The sequence below is a fragment of the Pelodiscus sinensis genome, chromosome 3, assembly GCF_052426305.1.
Source record: "Pelodiscus sinensis isolate ZL-2025 chromosome 3, ASM5242630v1, whole genome shotgun sequence".
Taxonomy (NCBI): domain Eukaryota; kingdom Metazoa; phylum Chordata; order Testudines; family Trionychidae; genus Pelodiscus; species Pelodiscus sinensis.
This window is the reverse complement of record NC_143054.1, coordinates 148,368,142-148,387,527: the sequence shown is the minus strand read 5'-3', so window position 1 is coordinate 148,387,527 and position 19,386 is coordinate 148,368,142. Positions and strand designations below refer to the sequence as shown.

Genomic DNA, 19,386 nt, shown 5'->3' with positions numbered 1-19,386 from the left:
GAGTTTGGTGGAAGGCGAGTAAAAAGAAAATCCACTCCCTTTGGTGTGATGAAGTATTTTCAATACACTCTCTTACTGGTTGGAGTGATGGATGCCAGGATCTGCCAGATGTTGTCTGCTGGGTCCATAATCGCATCATCCCTGGGGAGGGCAATTCTGGAGGAGGTAAGAGGCCGCAAAGTTCGCAAGAGATTATATTGCTTTTCTTGAATTTCCTGCAAGTCTCACTTTTGTGCCAAAGCCCCCTTTTAAAAAGCACTTGGAACATCTTTGAGTCATCTGCTGGTGGGGTGGTGGTGGATATTACCGCCTCATCTGGTAAGGATGACGAATTATGGACAGGGGACCTCTCTCCACTCTCCAACAAAGAGTCCTCCATCTGGACCGGGGAGTTAGGAATTGTCACCGAGGTAGAGGAGGGAGAATGAGGTCGTTCCCTGGGTGATATGGAAGGTGTGATGTGATGACTCTTCACATGAGGACGTGACTCCCATGATTGCCATTGCCCCGGGTAAGAGGGTAGCGGATATGTATACACATACCGGAGTGGTGGTGGTGCGTATGTAGCAGGCCTAGTGGCCCAGGATGGGGCTCTGTGTGCCGGGCTGAAGTGCTGGGAAGAAAAACAGCTGCGTGGTTTGGTGCCATTTCACTCAGGGAATGAGAGAGATTTGGCGACCTTCTAGAGTGCACCGATTGTATGGAGGAGCCTGGAGATACTGGTGCTGGTGAGAGGCAGCTCCTAAAAGGAGCATTGTGCTATTGATGCTCCTAGGATGGTGCTGAGGTTCTCGTATTGCTCAGTGCCACGGGAGTTGGCGGTGCCAATTAGTCCGGAAGTGGCATATTGACACAGGGTCTCTTTGGTGCCGATGTCAGTGCCGAGCAAGTTGGCTGCTTCGATGCCGAGTGGATGGTGTGGTCAGTGACTCTTGTTTTTGTTTGGGCTCTGAGTGTGCCCTCTTATGCGGTGCCGGTATCTTGGACGGTACCATGCTCGATGTGCCGGGCCTGTCTGTGGTGCTGACCCTCGAGGCAGTTAATGCCAAGGGTAATGTTCGGGCTGGAGATAGTCTCGTTTGTGAGACAGATTTGCCAAAAGAGGTAGAGGTATTTGATTTGTCCATAACTTTCAGCTTGGATGGTGATTTTGAGGCAGTTGTGTCCTCTAAAGGTAGTTGGAGAGACCTTTTGTAGAGGAAGGTCTTTAGTCTGTTAGCACGGTTGTGGCATGCTCTGGCCGTCAATTTGGAGCAGCGAGGGCACTTTTGTGTTTGCTGCGATTCTCCAAGGCACTTTATACATGTAGAATGCCCATCAGACAGAGGCAGGGCATCCTGGCACAACTCACACCTCTTGAACCTGGGAGTTCCTGGCATTAGGTGCAATGAAAAGTGGCGGGCCAACGGAATTTTTTTTTCTGCTATAGGGTTGGGTGTGGGGAGCTTAAAACTTGGAAATGTGAGGAAACTAAGGGGAATTAACCTTTTTTTGTCATTTCTCCATAAAATAGAGGAAAGGAAAGAAGCTTCGTCTGCTGCCGAGGACAGTAGAGAAGGAACTGAGGGAGCTGAGCCATGCGCATGTTGAAAGGCAACAGCACAAGGGGGCGCAGCAGACACTGCTAGAAAAATCGCTGGTTGCTGGCACGAGGACGCACCAGCACCCAGAGTGGAGCACCCATGGAGACAATGCTCAAAGAACCACCATTTTTGGGTCAGGGTCCACTGACCCACAAAAAAAACCAGTCGGGGGCCGCACACAAGTGAGAAGCAAAAAACGAACAAAAACAAACCCCCTCACCCCATGTTACACTGAGAGAGACTATGTACTATTATAAACACACAGCATCACCTCATATGATTTGTCTCGAGGTTTATTATTAAGGCCATGCTTACTTAAGTCAATTAATCTTTCTGCTGACTTCCTCAGGCTTTGGATTAAGTCCTTTAGTATTGTTATGGCATTTGCTGTTGCCTTTCAAAAGATGTTGACTATTATTAATTATTGGAGGTGGAGGGATTATTTGTAGAGGGAAAAGAGAGAACTGTATTGCTCTTACCTCAGAGAAATAATACAATGCTGGCAAAATCTGTGGCCACATCCTGTCTGGTGAGGACTGTGAAGGACTAAGTGGCAATAGGCACATTTGTACCGTTCCTGTAAGGTTTCAACGAAGTGGTAGTCAACGTCAGGTTCAAAGTCTAGCGAAATGCCACTGGTGGAATTCTGGCGTGGAAAGCTGTTTGGGAGACCCATAAATTCTTCAGAGGCCATGGAAGCTGTATTGGAAAGTCAAGGACAAAGAGTTTCAACTGGAATACCTTTATCATCAATAAAATTATCTCCGCTACAGTTTGCAAGATTAACATTAACATGCATTTGGACTCTCTCTTGCTGAAGATTTCCCTAAAGATTTCATATTCAAATGGAGGATCAGATACTAGACAGCAGTACAAAACATATCATCAAAGGCACTCCAGAATGATTAATCATTTATTTCAGAGCTACCACCAATGTTTATGATCGTGATCAGGCTCACAGTCTGAAAATTTCTCTCAAACAGAAAGGAGGTTACTTTTTCTTAGTTCTCATGCTAGATCCTTCTATCCTTATTCAAGCAAAACTGCAGCTGATTTCAACAAGGCATAACTTGGACCTACAAGTCCCAGGCACCAAAACTCTACATACAGTAATAAAATTGCCTTGAATTTAAGCCTATGCAACTTTACTAATTAATTTACACTAGTGCAAAAAGAATACTGTGTCACCATGATATATGTCATGTGAAGAAGTGGGTTGTGCCCACAAAAGCACATGATACTATCTATATTTTTTTGGTTAGTCTCTAAGGGTTCGTCTACACTGCAAGCTTCTTTCAGAATAAGCTTATCCGGAAAAGCTTATTTTGAAATAGGGCGTCTACACCCAAAAAGTGCAACAAAATAGTAATTTGCTATTTTGAAAGCTAGCATCCACACTGATTGGACGCTATCTTGCATTTAAGGCCAACCAGAACCATTTCAAGCAGGGCTGTAGGTCAGCAGTTGCTTCCGGGAGCTGCCTGCCTCTCTGAGGGTCAGCAAAGCATTTCCACTGAATGCTCTGGTTGCCCTGCTTTTGGACACCACAGCACTCCTTGCCATTGAGCCAAAGCTGCCTCTGGACATGCGATGGTCCCATGCTGCCGTGCTGCAGTTTCTGCAGGCTGCCTTCATGGCCCTACATGAGTTCGACCCCGAGCTAATCATTGAGAACCTCTGTCTGTGTGCTAGAGCAATGCCCTTGCAACCGCACCCCATCGTGGAGCAACGCTTTTGGAGGATGGACACCAGTTCCAAACTGGTGGGACTGGCTGGTGATGGAGTGGTGGGAAATTTCCACATGAAAATTTCCACATGAAGGAGGAGACATTCCTAGAGCTGTGTGCCTGACTCGCCCCTGCCCTCTGACGACGGGATACCCAGATACAACCAGTCATCCCCCTGGAGAAGCAGGTCACCATCGCCGTCTGGAAGCTCTCCATACCCGACAATTACCAGTCTATGGGCAACCAGTTTGGCATGGGAAAGTTGATTGCTGGGGCCATCCTCATGCAGGTATGGTGCTCTCGTGCTGCAGTCCCTGGACAGGGGAGGAGTACTGGAAAGGGGGACCCTAGGGAAAGGGGGGAGTTGAGGGTGCAGGGGTTCTGCAGTCCTGCCCTCACACAGCCCTGCGGAGGGAGGCAGACTTCATATGGGCTGGCTATTGGGGTGTTTGTGGGGGGAAGGAAGGGCTCAGGAACCTCCCAAGGGCTCTGGCAGCTCCTTTGATTCTCTGTTTTGTTTATCTCCTTCTGCAGGTGGTGAGCACCATTAACACTGTCCTGTTGCGCAGGGTCATCCACCTGAGTGAACTAGAATCATAGAATCCTCGGACTAGAAGAGACCTCAGGAGGTCGAGTCCAGCCCCCTGCCCTAAGCAGGGCCAATCCCAACTAAATCAACCCAGCCAGGGCTTTGTCAAGCTAAGACTTAAAACCCTCTAGGGATGGAGATTCCACCCCCTCCCTAGGAAATCCATTCTAGTGCTTCTCCACCCTTCTAGTAAAATATTTCTTCCTAATATCCAACCTAGACCTCCTCCCACTGTAACTTGAGCCCATTGCTCCTTGCTCTGCCATCCGTCACTACTGAGAACAGCCTCCTCCATCCTCTTTGGAACCTCCCTTCAGGAAGTTGAAGGCTGCTATCAAACCCCCCTTCACTCTTCTCTTCTGCAGACTAAATAAGCCCAAATCCCTCAGCCTCTCCTCATAGGTCAAGTGTTCCAGTCCCCAAATCATTTTGGTTGCCCTGCACTGGACCCTCTCCAATGCAGCCACATCCTTTCTAGGGGGGGGGCATAATTGGATTCAGTAGACCACATGTGGCCTCACCAGTGCTGTATAAAGCGGGATAATCACTTCTCTAGATCTGCTGGCAATGTTCCTCCTAATGCACTCCAATATGCCATTAGCCTTGGCTACAAGGGCACACTGTTGACTCATATCCAGCTTCTCATCCACTGTAATCACCAAGTCCTTTTCTGCTGAACTGCTACTTAGCCAGTGAGTCCCCAGTCTGTAACAATGTTTGGTGCAGCTTGCGAAGAGGCTGAGCTGGGACTGTCAGGCTGGAGTGGGGGCCTAGACCAGGCTGCATTAGCTGCAAGGCAGCACTGGGCTCGACCTGAACCAGGCCAAGGAAGCCGGAACCACCAGGGCCAGGACAGCTTCTATTGTGCCCGACCAACACATGTTTGGAGAAAGCCATGAGGGATGTGAGCAGCCCATCCCCAATGGCAGCAGCCAGGCATAGCCCCAGGCACTTGGTGCATCTACCCCCATGGGATGGGCTGAGCTCAGCGTAGGCTCCACAGGTCTCGCCTGAACTACTCTGCAGTGCAGCACACAAGGAAGAACTAGTATGGCTCTCTAGCCCCACAGAAGTGGCCAGTGCTGGCCCTGTGACTAGGGCAGCCTCCCTGATGGCTGCAACCACAGCATGGAGAGCAAGAGGACGCCACATGGGAGCAGCTGCTCAGAGTAAAGTAGCAAAAAAGCTGCAGCAGGGAGCAGGTGACACTGGGAAGTTTCTGTAGAGAATGGAAGGCAGGGGGAGCACCCCAAAGATGAGCCAGCAACCTCCTCACCACAGGCCAGCCGTCACTCCCAGTCTGGGGGCTGCATTGAAAATTTGGCCAAGTGGCTAGTCCTGAGGGTCTGTTGCTGGCAAACTCCTATTCAGGGTAATAGCCACGTGGCCAGTGCAACCCGTCCTGCTGGTGATGAGGTATAACTAGACAGTAAGTTGGCTTTCAGACCCCAGGTAGTGTTTACTGAGTTGCCAGGAAAAAATATTGTTTTTCACCAGGCGTATATCAGACCCAGCAGGCCCAGATGCAGGGTGTGTGCACGAAGGGTGTGAATGCATCTCTCATGGTCCTCCAAGTAACCGTGCTTCAGCCAGCTAGAGGAAGGTAGGAGCAGTGCACTGCCCAAGCCTCCCTCCCCCATGCTCTGGCTAGCTGGGGGAAGGCTGGGACTGATTTCCCCGTGTACTTGGGGATCATGGGTGAGGGGAGGGGCACAATCACACCCTTGCAGTCCACATTTACCAAAAAAAGCACCCCTTGCAGAAATTTGTGCACACGGGCCTGCCTGGAGTCAGATCCCCCAGCCTGCCTTCTCAAGTCCTGGTTATGTAATGAAGGGTACGCATGTGTTCATTTTAAACAAAATGTGGTTTGGAAAGTAGATATGCATAAAGAAGCATGCTGTGGCTCACCACCCTAGGAACAGTCTAGAAAAGGCCAAGGGGAGGGGGGTGAACTCAACACGTGGAGTGGAGAAGTACAAGCATGTGACAAACAAAGCCATATATGGAAAGGTTGAATATGATTGGTTTAGAAGTTTGTGTTATGTAACCTGTTATGTAACTGCCATGTGCTATAAAACAGCAAGGGGAGGGGCTCCTTGCTCGAGGGGCTCTGGCTGATTTTAGTACCAGGGGCTCTCCATTTGTGCACACTGAATAAAGTCTTGTTGAATTGAATTGAATTATAGAAGACCCTTGATTCTGCCCAGCACCTGACTCTCTGGGAACCACAAAATCCCAACAGTAGCTAGTTAGAATCATAGAGCTGGAAGGGAGGTCATCAAGTCCAGCCCCCTGCCCAAGGCAGGACCAATCCTGTTCTTGAAGTACACCAGAAACTCACATTTCAGAAGCAACTTGCTGCAGTATTTCACCTTCAAGCTACCAGCTTGTCCAGCACTTCTCAGCCCTCCCTGGTTCCTCTGGCATGGGGTTCAAATGCTGCCCTGCTGGGTACAGGGAAAAGCACTTTGCTTGAGTGCATTAAACAATGGGACTATAGGGTAGCTCTTGCCTCTCTCTTTCCCATTCTGCCTGGCAACAAGAGGTGGGTCACAAGAGGAGCCGGTCCATTAGGAGTGGGCAGCTCTGAGAAGGGAAAATCGCAGCCTGCTCTTTAACCCAGAGGCTGGGCTTGGCAGTGAGCTACAGGACTCCCACTCTGTGCAGTTGTCCACTTGTCCTCACCTTATTCATTTATCAACGTTCCTAGCTTCCTTGCTGCAGAATGGGCACCTCATTCCAGCACAGCAGCTTTGCCATTCAAACCCCTCACACTTCAGCTGTTGCTTTCGCAGGCTTTAAGATGGCTTGGTGGTGTTCTGGCTTTGCATATTAGCATGGAGAGAGAGGAATTTTCTAATCTCCTGCAACATCCAACAAACACACTTATGACAGTTCTGAAACTTATTTGCTTTTTCCTGTCCTCATTTCTGAAGAAGCCTAGTGCCTCACTAATCATGAGTTAAGGGAAGCAATGCAGTGGGTGCCTAAGTGAAATAGCTAGGGCTGTTTAATATGCAAAGTAGGATGGCTTGTCTTAACTGGGTCATACATGAAAATTGGGGCCTCACTCAGTGTACAATGTACTTGCTCGTGCTACTGTACAGTCATACAAAAGAAAGAGTCCTCCCCAAAGAGCTGATGCTGTCTAATCTTTCTTGCTGGATTTAGATTGGTTATCCACAATTTAGAGTGGTTCCCGGTTTGGTGGGTGGCAGCAGCAGCTCCGGCGGCTTGGGCCAGAGCTGCTGCATGGTGGGTGGCAGTGGCAGCTCTGCAGCCAGAGCCAGTGCTGCGTGTCCGGGCCGGAGCTGGGTGGCAGACGGAGGCAGTGTCTGGGCCAGAGCTGCGTGGTGGGTGGCTTCCTTGTTGCAGGGCCCATGCCCAGGGTGCCATAGCCAGAGGGCAAGGGGCAAATGGAGATGGATGTTGCTGGGCAATAGGAGTGGAGGGTACTGGGCAGAGGGGCAGTCAGTATTGGTGCACAAGACAAAACTCACTCTGTTCACGGATGGAAAAATCTTAGAGGTAACACTGGTGGTAATATGACAATAATTCCTTGTCCAATAGGTTCTGCTTCTGTTTTCTTATCTAGAGTTCTATTATAATCTTTTGAAAGAAGTTAACCATCAATAGAGTCAGCACCTGTAGCCTTCCAAGTCTTTGTGCAGCTCAAAAAGACAATGGGATGATTTTAGAGGGCTTATCCCTTCCTCCTCCCAGTTCCTATTCATGTTAACAGGGAACAGCAATACCGAAAATCTGGAGATGCAGACAATTCAATTTTATTGGATTTAGCTTCCATCAAGCATGAATCCAGTTTCCTTTTCCCCCAACTTACTTCCCATTTGCCCCCGATTTATATAGTAACTATAAGACTTACCCGGTGTTGGCTGGGTCTGACCCAGGGGTGGCTGTTTGTGTGCGTGTGTGGGCGGGGGAAAGCGGTGCTCCGGGGGAGGGGGGAGGAGAGGACAGCAGCATTGGGGCTGGCAGGGCTTCCCCCCCCACACACACAGTCCAGCACTGGGGCGGAAGGAAAAGATTTGGAGCTAAGGGACCACTCTCCTGAGCCGGTGGTCAGCTGGCCACTCCCTTCTTAGTACAGCTGTCCCAGTGGTCATGCTGCAGTATAGCCGTACCTCATGTATGGCTTGCTGTCCCCAATGGTCACTGTGAAGTATCACGTCCCTCCAATCAGTTCCCTCTCTTTCTATGTTAATTAAAAACAATTGAATGCCAGGCACATCCTGTTTTTCTGGCACAACCAAACCTTAACCTTGCTTTAAGTCAGGATAAGAGGAAGCTTCATACCAAATTTTGTGATCCTAGCTTTTACCATTTAGGAGAAGTTCTTGAACAAATGGACTCGCACACAGACAGAGAAATCTCAAATATATAAAAGTGGCGAGGAGTCCTGTGGCACCTTATAGACTAACTGACGTGTTGGAGCATAAGCTTTTGTGGCCTTGCATCTGACGAAGTGGGTCTTTGCCCATGAAAGCTTATGCTCCAATACTTCAGTTAGTCTATAAGGTGCCACAGGACTCCTCGCCGCTTTTGCAGATTCAGACTAACACAGCTACCCCTCTGATACTCAAATATATAGATATTCTTAGCTATACCTCAACCAATGATTTTACTGAAATACAAAATGTTATGATTGGTTAATTATAACACAATTGTCTAACCAATATCCTACCACCTTAATTGGTTTACACTAGGGATGTGAAGGACTAGTCGGATAAGCAAATGCTTATTGGATAGTCAACAGGCTAGTTGACTAGTCACTTCCCCGCACTTGCTGCCTCTATCAGAAAGAGGCAGCGGAGGGACGGGGGAAGAGGAAGGGATACTTCAAAGCGACAGTACTGCATGGAGACCAGGGCCAGCTGACCCCAGTCTCCATGTGGCACTTTCACCTTTACAGTGGGCTGCTGCTACACTTAAAAGGTGGAGGCAAACTGATGGAAAAATGCATCGATTATTCAATTAGTCAATATTTAACATCCCTAGTTTACACCTAGCAAAATTAAGCAATCAGCTTAAATTGCAGCAAGGGAGGTTTAGATTGGACATTAGGAAAAACTTCCTGTCAGGGTGGTTAAACATGAATCAATTGCCTAGGAAGGTTGTGAAATCTCCAATGCTAGTGATATTTAAGAGCAAATTAGATAGACCTCTATGAGAGATGGTCTACAAGGAACTTGGCCCGTGAAGGCAGGATGACCTCTCAAGGTCCCTACCAGTTCCAGTGTTCTATGATTCTACACCAGACAGAAACAAAGAACTAGATAGACACCATAGAAAAGTAGGGACCATAATGCCAAAATAAAGAAATGAGGATTTCACAACCTCACCTACTGAAGTGGGTCCTTCCCAGACAGTAAGCTATCAACCTAAGTTTTCTTTAAATCTTCTAGGCTCTTCCCTTATCAGCCCAAAATTGCCTTATTTCAATGTTTGGGATGTGTGAGGATGCAACCATACATTCCCCAGCTTATGACTGCCCTTGCTGCTTAGTCAAAGGATAAGTCTTTATACTGTCACAGTAAGAGAATGCCCTTACACAGGCAGAATGCATTTAAAACTCAGACTGGCAGGCTGACTCATTCCCAGCCCCCAGTCTGAGTTTTATATGAAGCCAATTTTTAAACAGAGGCAGCAGCATGGGGTAGCAGGGGGATCCCTAGAAGTGGACCTCGGATCACAATGGCTGCAGGCCCCACCCTCAGGGGCCATTGAATAATTGTGTAATCACTAAGAATTGTTGGGGTTAAGGTTGCGAGATGGTCGTACCAAAAATACCCCCCAAAGTTAGGACACTGAGACTTATTAATCAAAAAAAAAATCAAATAATAGAACAGCATTAAAACAGCATGGTCTCTTTCAGAGACAGTGTAGAGTATAATAAGGATAGGAACAGGGGAGTGGTTGTGCACTAAGACCCAGGGACTAGATGTCCAGTATTTTCTGAATTTTTTTTACCAGATAGGAGGCGAAAATTCTGGACTGTCCAGCCAATACTGGACACCTGGCAACCCTAGGTGGGGTTATATGATTACTAATTAAATCATTTCTAACATCCCTACTTTCTTTTTGGGAATTTTTAAACCAAGAGCTGGGGGGGAAAAGATAAACAACCACAGGAATACCAATGCCCAAAAGAGGAATACCTCTTAGAAATGGACTGGACCTTGAAAATATGGAATGTCAAGGCTCTTTCCCACTCTAGCACTTCAAGTGCATAAGGTGGGGGCCAGCAAGAGACCTTAAAAATACCTTGACTCCAAAGCTTCTGTTTTAAAAACTCCCCAAGGTTACAGATCTCCTGACCTTGGGTGGTATGCTGCCAACACCCAAGTGGGAAAAAAACCAACAACTTTCTTCTGAACCCAGGAAGATTTGCTTGGAAACTTCTTCCAGAGAGGTAGCTTAAGCTCTGTTACCACCAGAGAGCTTGGGAAAAAAGGACAATGAAAACAACTGTAATCTCTGATAGCTTACTTTTCAGTCTTAGGCATGCATATATAGATATCTCATTACTTTTCCAGGACACAAGAATCAGATCATAGCCTTAAAAGTGATTTTATTAACAAAACAAAAAGATTTATTTGGTAAAGCACATTTGGTTGCTAGGTGTGATAAAGCAGTTGAGGGGAAAAAAAACAGATTAAATTTAGTTCAGAGAATTGCTTCACTGGGATTCAACTTTTATTATAGAGTATGGGAGGGAGGCACATGGACTTACCACTGAGGAGTTTAACCAAACAACAAAACAAAGAAAATAACCTGATCATGTCCATCAAGTACATAACCAGGGCTCGACAAATGATACAATCTACTCACGCATGGCGAGTAGATTGCAACCTGGAAGAGCCGGGTTCGGGCGACCTGCACATGTGCAGAACGATTTGCGCACACGCAGATTGCCGGACAGTGTGGCTGGCGAGTGGGGCTCACCGCAGTTTGGCGAGCCCTGTACATAACCATATCTTCAAGATCCAGTTCATTTCTAGGTCCAGGTGTATGGGCATGGGTATTCCTGTGGTTCAATTAATCTTTTCCCTCAGCCCCTCCCCCCCAAAAAAAGAAAGCATGCAGATTCCTTTCAATTCAAATCTCAACACTTTCTTCTCATTGGTTCTCCTGGCTCCCTGCCAACACTTCCCGGATTTTTTTTCAAAGATCTTCTGAGTTTAAGCCTTTAGGCAGTATTCCTCCCATCCATCACAAATACACATTGCTGAATTGAGCTATTGGGGTCAAATTCACTACTGGTATATGTCTATGAGATACACCTGTTTGCATCAGGGTGAATCTGACCCAATGTGACTAGTTTAGCAGCATAGGAATACAATACTACTCTGTAAACATGCTGGTTGCTACAGAACATTCAACATGATATGATCTGAACCATTACAGATAAATATGATGCCTATATGAATGCGTATGTCTTGCATAACTCATGCTAAACAGAGGAAACAAGAGTGCAGAAACTGTAATTCCACTTCCGGCTTCAAGTATTTGATGCCTGCATTATTTCAACTCACACCAAAACAAAACAGGCAAGGAAAAAGTAATTTTGTAATATAAAGAGCTCTATGGGTTAACTGAATCAACTTCCTGTTTAAACTGATGTCTGACCAACATCTGTATGCTTTAACTTTTACACATCAAACAGCTAAATAAGTGAAGTCAATATATTGTACTATTATAATGCACATCCCCATGAGGATATTGTTTTAAAAATATTAAATGGGGGTGGTAACATGACACATTTGTGTCAGAAAACAAAAACAGACCCAAAACATATCTGTAAAAAGACTTTAATCATGTCACTACAAAAATGTAAAATAAACCATTATATCCCTCTAAACCTAAATACAGAAAAGGATTTGATTCAGAGGAATTTTTATATGCTGTATTAAATAATGGATTTTGACCTTTTGCAAAAATAGGGTTTAAAAATAGGGTCACTAAACCCACGTTCCATATTATAACTAATCACATAGCTTCAGAACAACTAGATCTTGAGAGCAACACAATAAAGGGACGCCCTCTCACACGGTTTTGAAAAAAATCCAACATGGGAAGTTTTCAGTACTAAAGAATAAATTGTCCTGAATAAGGGCAATTACCCCTTAACTAGCACCAGACTAAATGAGGCTATGCATTTTCTATTTATACTGGCCCTGTATAATCTAAATTACTTATTTATAAATATATACAAAACACTCAGTAGGACCTGCGTGGAACGTGGTATAACAGTCAATCAGGATGATACTGTTTCCCACTGACTGACACACACACACACACACACACACACACACACACACACACGGAACTTGCCTTCATTTTGTCATTTAACCAAAGACTGGACCAAAGACATGAACTGGTTAGGCCATTACATTCAACACCCAAATGACATCAAAAGCTAAGTATCGGGCACTTACAGCCCATTCTATTGGCCTCATTTAGCATGGACACTTTAATTGATACGGTTGGTTTTCTTCTCCTCTCCATCTTTTACAGCAGCATATCCTAACCTCAAAACTCTGGTCATCTGAAAAAGTGGGCTGTGCCTACGAAAGCTCATGATACCGTCTACATGTTTTGTTAGTCTTTAAAGTGCTACCAGACTATTTGTTGTTTTTTAAGTTTATCCTGTACAGACTAACTCAGCCAACCGCTGGAGCTATTTATTTGTATCTCTGGACTCCTTGCTCCATTCATCTGAAGAAGTGGGTTGTGCCCACGAAAGCTCATGATACTATTTCTAAGGTTCTGCAGGACCAGTCATTTTTAAAGTTTTTTTAAAGTGAATTAAATACTTTTTCCAGTTTTTTAAATAATATATTCAATCACATGCAACTATTTTGTCCCCCTATTTATGGGTCATCATCTGGATTTGAATTCTAGATCTTCAGAATCCTAGCCCAGACTCTACCGCCTGGACTACAAAAGTAACTGATACTCTGTGAACCAGCCACTAGAGCAGGACTTGGACCACACCTTGCCAGTATTACACAACTATTTTCTAGGCAGCTGATTTCAAGTCTTAGCTCTGATCTAGGAAAGTGATGTAACGATTGGAGATAGGATAACAGAATCACATTATTTGGCCAATTCACTTTGAAAAGTGGCATGGCTCAATGTATAAGAATTGAGCCTCCCATACTAGAGACCTGGATTCCATGCTCAATTCTCTTGTTTGTAAAATGGGAGGCTAAATCTTGGTTGCCTTTTAGAATTGGGATTTAAGACACAGCTCAGCATAAGGACTGTGAAGTACATGGAAGTATGAACATCATCATAAGGGATAAAATTTAAATTCATGGTCTCCTGGCATCCAACTTAGTATGCTCTTAGCTCCCAGCAGAATGTCTTGCAAAGACTGGTATACTTTATATGTCTAAGATCAATTTGCTCTAGTGGGAGCGGGAAATGGGGAGGGAGGAACATGAAGAAAAAGAATGGAATACCATACATTAAATTATCCACTCAACGTGCATGATGGACAAGGTGATCCATCTGATTCTATTATTGAGCTATACAATTATAGTATCCAGCAATGTGATTTACTGGTAATTTGGTGCCCTTACATGCAGTAATTGTATTGAGGGAGGGAAAGAGGAACAGACAAGAGAGTGCTTGAACTGAATGTAAAATGGATTAAAGAACTACTGCACATAATTAAATACAGAATAAAGTTATGGAAAATTATACTGAATCATCTGAAAATAACAGCTGGTCATACATGTTGTTGTCATGGGATAGGCTTACAACATATTAGGAGTAAACATTTTAAGCATTGGCAATACCATCCACCTTCATGGATCCCCACAATTCTGTGGAATGCTTCCCATATGGGAGGAAAAGATTCTGGATGTATGGGTATATCTTCTCAATCCTTGGGGATCATGAGGAAGACTCCCCTCCCTCTGTTGTATTGGAGGTCTGGCTCTGGTTTCACCTACTTGCACAGTCCTACTGAGCTGTTCTACCACTGACCTAAGCTCTTAGTGGCCACACAACAGCAGCCACAATTGGTATGCAGGAGCTAATACAGAAATTCCTGATTGGCCACTGAGATGCTGGGGTTGCTGCTGCAGAAAGCACAAAAATTGTTTTGTAAATAACAGATTTTTATCTACTCTGAAATCAAATGTCACCTTATAAGTTCACAGTAAAATCTTGCTAATCATCAGTTTGCTAATCATCAAATCCAAATTCTCATTAACACCCTGCAGTCTCACTCGAATCTACTTCCTTAAGATTTAGCAGCCAAGTACTGTAGTGAAATCCCAAAAGAATAAGACTTCTTTATTATTTATAAAATACACTATGGTACATATTATTTATAATTCAAACAACTATATATGTAATAACAACAAAATACTTTTTCTGTTGCAGTAGCTTTGAGTTTGTGTTATTCTGCTGACTTACTTATTTTTAAAGTTTGCTGATTTACTATCACTCTCCCAATCACCGATGTTAATTAATGAGTTTTCTACTGCATAAAAAAGTGTTCTCTGTATTATATCTGTTATTGTATTTGGCAATAATGTGGACAGAATTAGTCTTAAGAATACTTATTTTTTTAAACCGAGGGAAAAAAAATTGTGCTTAACATCTAGTAACTGTTGTAACTATAACACGTTAGCAACCAAGAGCTATTAACCACATCTAATTGATACTACAGTCACTCGTTAAAACACTTTAATTTTCCTATAACAGCATCTTAAGTGTGTAGAGTACAACATCAAAAAGAACATTGATATAGTAAGAGTCAACTTTCCTACTCAAATTATAATATGGTAACATTCAATAATTAATCCTTTCCTTTTCTACAATAACTTGTACATTTCTGTGCCATGGCTTGGATGTCTTAATGTCTCCTCTGGCAACAAATTCTGATGTAAATTCCTGAAATTAAGGATCACTGATAACATACATTTGTATTGCTGGAGCTGCATGAATATGCTGACTACAAAACCATTCTCAATGCCCTTCAAATTCTAAAGCTTTAACAAATCTACATGTTGTTTAAACATCAGGCTTAAAAATAGTTAAATGTTTGTAGAGTGCTTTGAAGATAGTAAATACTATGAATGCCTGTATTAGTCTATTGCCAACAATCACAAAGATGTATTTTGATAGAATTGTACCTGAAAACTGGAGCTGTTCCTAAACAGAAAGTGAGATGGTCTGTGGTTAAAACAACATGATGATAGGTTTTAAACAGCAGAGAGTGGAAATCCCCCAAGATGAGCTTTACAAAGCTCACCACTGCAAACAAAAAACAACAAACACAGCAAATGTTAGGATAAAAAAAGCAAACCATTTTAATAACATTCCTCCTTTAAACTACTGCTACAATGACTGAAATAATACAGCCTCATCCACTGTAAATTATCATCTCTGAAGAATCATAAGCTCAGAAATATATTTTTCGCATTTATAGTTTTCCTAAAAATGTTGTCAATTTCAATGAAGTTGTAAATTATTTGACAATTCTTTGGTCACAAGGAAACATGGAAAAATTAATGAGCAAAATGAAGAGCCCAAAACTAATTTTCCTACAACAAACAGTTCTTCCTCACCCAGGTAGATCCACTCACTTTATGGATATTCTTATTTTGGTTTAAATGAGACTTTTCAATTTAATTTAAGCCAACTCAACCAAAGTAAGAGCACCCCTACTGAGGTTTGCACCAGTTTAACTAAATTGGGTTAAAAGCAGATTTAAACTGAAGATTTAAAAAGTCACTTACTTTGTTGCTTTTGTCTGACAAGCAAAATGCATATGCTGGGGGCTTCTTTCATCTTTCCAATTCCCACCCAGCCCCACCAGCTTCCTTAATGCTACCCTCCCAATAACTCCTATTTCAGTGAGTTCCTAATCGTTACCACATTCCCTCATGACAAGGCATGACAGTTCTTGGGATACCAAGGACTGAAAGTTACCTGCCACCACTAACCTTTCAGCCATTTCAAGCGCTCTCTGGGCTATTCCAGTCCTGGTTTTGCCTTAATAAGTGCATCTTAGTCCCCAACATCTCTTGAAGCATTTCCCTGTAATATCCAGGGAAATATCCAGACACTGGCTGCTCCCAGAAACCCTAGATCCTCTGCCTCCAAAAGAGCAGTGTACCCTGGATTAGCAGTTTCATCTTAAACCACTGCTCCTGTAAACCACACAACACTTGTAATGAAACAAAAGAAAACATATTTAGGCAAGCATAGAGATTGCACTAGAATCGAGAGTGTGATAGAAACAAATGGCTTCATTGCAAAACAAGAACACAAAACACAAACTTGAGCCTACACTTAATAGAATCATAGAACACTAGAATTGGAAGGGACCTTGAGCAGCCATCAAGTCCAGTCCCCCAAACTCACGGCAGGACCCAGTAGCATCTAGATCATCCCTGATAGATATCTATCTAACGTGCTCTTAAATATCTCCGGTGATGGTGATTCCACAATTTCCCTAAGCAACTTATTCCAGTGTTTAACCACCCTGGAAGTTAGGAAGTTTTTCCTAATGTCCAACCTAAACCTCCCTTGCTGCAATTTAAGCCCATTGCTTCTTGTCCTATCATCAGAGGCCAAAGAGAACAATGTTTCTCCCTCCTCCTTTTAACACTCTTTTAGGTACTTTAAATTGCTATTAAGTCCCCTCTCAGTCTTCTCTTCTAAACTAAAGAAACATAATTTTTTCAGTCTTTCCTCATAGATCATGTTTTCTAGATCTTTAATCATTCTTGTTGCTCTTCTCTGGACCCTCTACAGTTTCTCCAGAACTTTCTTGAACTGTGGTGCCCACAACTGGACATAAGACTCCAACTGAGGCCTAATCAGCACAGAGTAGAGCAGAAGAATGACTTCTCAAGTCTTGCTCACAACACTCCTGTTAATGGTTACCTTTCCTATCTAAAAGTAGGTGCCTCCCAACAGTTGATTGCACATCCTAGCCCTAACTCACGAGAGCCATAATCCAATATTTCATGACAAATATCGCCATGACATCAACAAGATGTCTCCTCAGTGATTAAATATAGCATGCCTCTCCCCACCCTGTACATGAACAGACCATCACTCCCATATGACTCCCTTGTGTCCCCTTTTAACTTTAGAAACATACGAGTATAGTTTCATTATTCCTATATTACCTGGGCATACATCATGGACATAATCATGAACATAAATGAGATTCAATCTTTCCAGAAATTGCACATTACCCCTTATGGACACATACACTGTAAGTAATGTATTTGATGTAATGAAGTTTCAGAGGGGTAACTGTGTTAGTCTGTAACAGGAAAAACTTAAAAACACAACAAATTGTCTAGCAGCACCTTAAAGACTAACAAAACATGTAGATGGTATCATGGTATCTGGACTTCCAACACTCCTGTTATCTGAAGAAGTGGGCTGTGCCCACAAAAGCTCATGATCCCATCTACATGTTTTGTTAGTCTTTAAAGTGCTACTAGACTTTTCTTTTTTTGATGTAATGAGTTTGTCAGATTTGAGCTGAGAGCTCTTTCCAAAGAATAGGTGAGCAGTGTCATGTTTCATGATGGCCCCCCTCCCCCAACGTACACATTTCTCTACTACATGCAGGCCTGCTGATGGGGGAAGTGGGAAAGAGGGCAACTGCTCTGGGATTCAGCAATTCAAAAGGGCCTGGGGCTCGAGGCCATAGCCACTGTTACTGTGGCAGCAACAGTGGCCGGAGCCCCAGGTAGGCTTGGGCAAAATACCTTTCGCGGGCCAGATCCGGCACACCAAGCCACCAGATCCAGTCTGCGGATGCAGTGGGTAGTCTCAGGCAGATTCCCTGCCTGCCTCCCACATGCCGCTGAGAAAATCTACTGCAGGCCTTTGTTTGAACAACTGTGAGCCTTCACACCCTGCCCCTGCTCCTAGCACAATCCCATTGGCCAGTTTCCAGCCAATGGAAGCTACCTGTAGTCAACCTGCCATGGGGGCAGGGGACTGTACTCGGTGATCTCTCGAGGTCCCTTCCAGTCCTAGTATTCTATGATTCTATGAACAGGCAGCTTGTGAAGCACTCTCCTTCTTCCCCTCAGTCCCCTAACTGTTCAAAAACTACATGGCTCCTACAGCCAGTGTGGGCAGAGAAGGCAGGGAGTCGGCTAGAGAAGGCTGATGGCTGGGAGTCAAGCAGGTCAATCTCTGGGCCAAAGCCTGCCTCTGGCATCCTAACCCTCTGCTCATGACCCCACATAACCCAAACCTTCTGCCCCCATACCCTCTCCCAGATCCTGCACCACAATCCTCTGCCCTAGGTCACAGCCCAAATCCCATCACCCTTTCCTGCACCCTAGTCCCCTTCCCTGTGTCACAACCCCCTCTTGTCCAAGGTCACAACCCAAACCTCTGCACCCTAGTCCCCTTCTCCAGATCTCAATTGCCTCCTTCACACAAACTCCCTCCCAAAACCCACACTCTCTCCTTCATCCCAATCCCTTACTGCAAGCTCTTTTCTGCACCCAACCTCCATCCCAGACCTCCTCCATTAGTATGGAAGAGTGCAGCCCTTGACTACTTTCCAAACTCTTGGAGTGGCACCTCATCAAAAATTATTGCCCACCCCTGCTCTAAGGACTGGCAGGGGGCCCACCCTATCTGGGAGTGTGGAGCCAGGCCTCCCACACCTTGCGCAGGGCCCAGCAATTCTGTTGGCCCCTCTGGCTCTCTCATCAGAGGGTGCTCTAGGTGCCCTCATTTCCCCAGGTCCTTCTTCCTCTCCAACATTCTTTTCTGCCTGGGAGATAGGTCAGGATGTCAACATGTTAAAAACTGCATTGGGACAATGGGCAGAGTTGAGATGAGGTGGTTGTTATGTTGGAAGTTGTTAGTGGCTGTACATCAACCAGTTTTTCGATCTACAGAGATGGTTGAAACTATCTGATCTGCTAACTAGATGCAAGGGACTCCATTTTCTTGTCTTCCTCCTCATTCCAGTACTCTGATTTTCACGCAAACTAACAAGGTTCTTTGCACTGATTCCTTGCCTATTGCTTGAAATTTGGAATGGACCAGAGTCAATGGTCAAAAGTTATTGCGCTGTATATAGACAGATAGCACTTCTATCAAGTTTTAATTTAGGGTCTTGCTTCAGTGAGACAATTAAACTGGTGCAACTAATGTATAGAGAAGACCTAAGACTACTAACACAGTTAATGGTTTGTAGGAGTGAGACGTTTTTCTTCCCACATCCTTACAAATGACATCTGCCCTCAGGAATTATCATGACTGCACTGTAGAGTATAAGTAACTCTGCATTGGTAGAGGTCAGAACAACTGCCCTTATATAGATTTTACACAAAGTCTAGTATATGTAGAAGGAAGTGATACTCCTACTTGATTTCACTTACACGAGATAGCATTTGGAGGAAAACAATTTTATGTGAGCACAGCACCAGAAAATGTCATCTGCTTCTAGGAA

At 44.4% G+C, this 19,386-nt stretch overlaps 1 protein-coding gene across 8 annotated transcripts in view; it reads right to left on the bottom strand.

The window, feature by feature from the left end:
* The window catches only part of TRAF5 (TNF receptor associated factor 5), a 63,606-nt gene that overhangs the window by 32,190 nt on the left and 12,030 nt on the right, over nucleotides 1–19,386 (bottom strand). For 3 of the 8 annotated variants that reach the window (XM_089777428.1, XM_089777427.1, XM_089777433.1), the window contains one exon: nucleotides 2,063–2,282. In XM_089777428.1, coding sequence (XP_089633554.1) covers nucleotides 2,063–2,282 — 220 coding nt within the window. Of the gene's footprint in view, nucleotides 1–2,062; nucleotides 2,283–6,243; nucleotides 6,350–6,587; nucleotides 6,767–15,073; nucleotides 15,195–15,886; nucleotides 16,094–19,386 lie in introns of all 8 variants that reach the window. The other 5 variants (XM_089777430.1, XM_089777429.1, XM_089777432.1 and 2 more) reach the window with 5 other exon arrangements.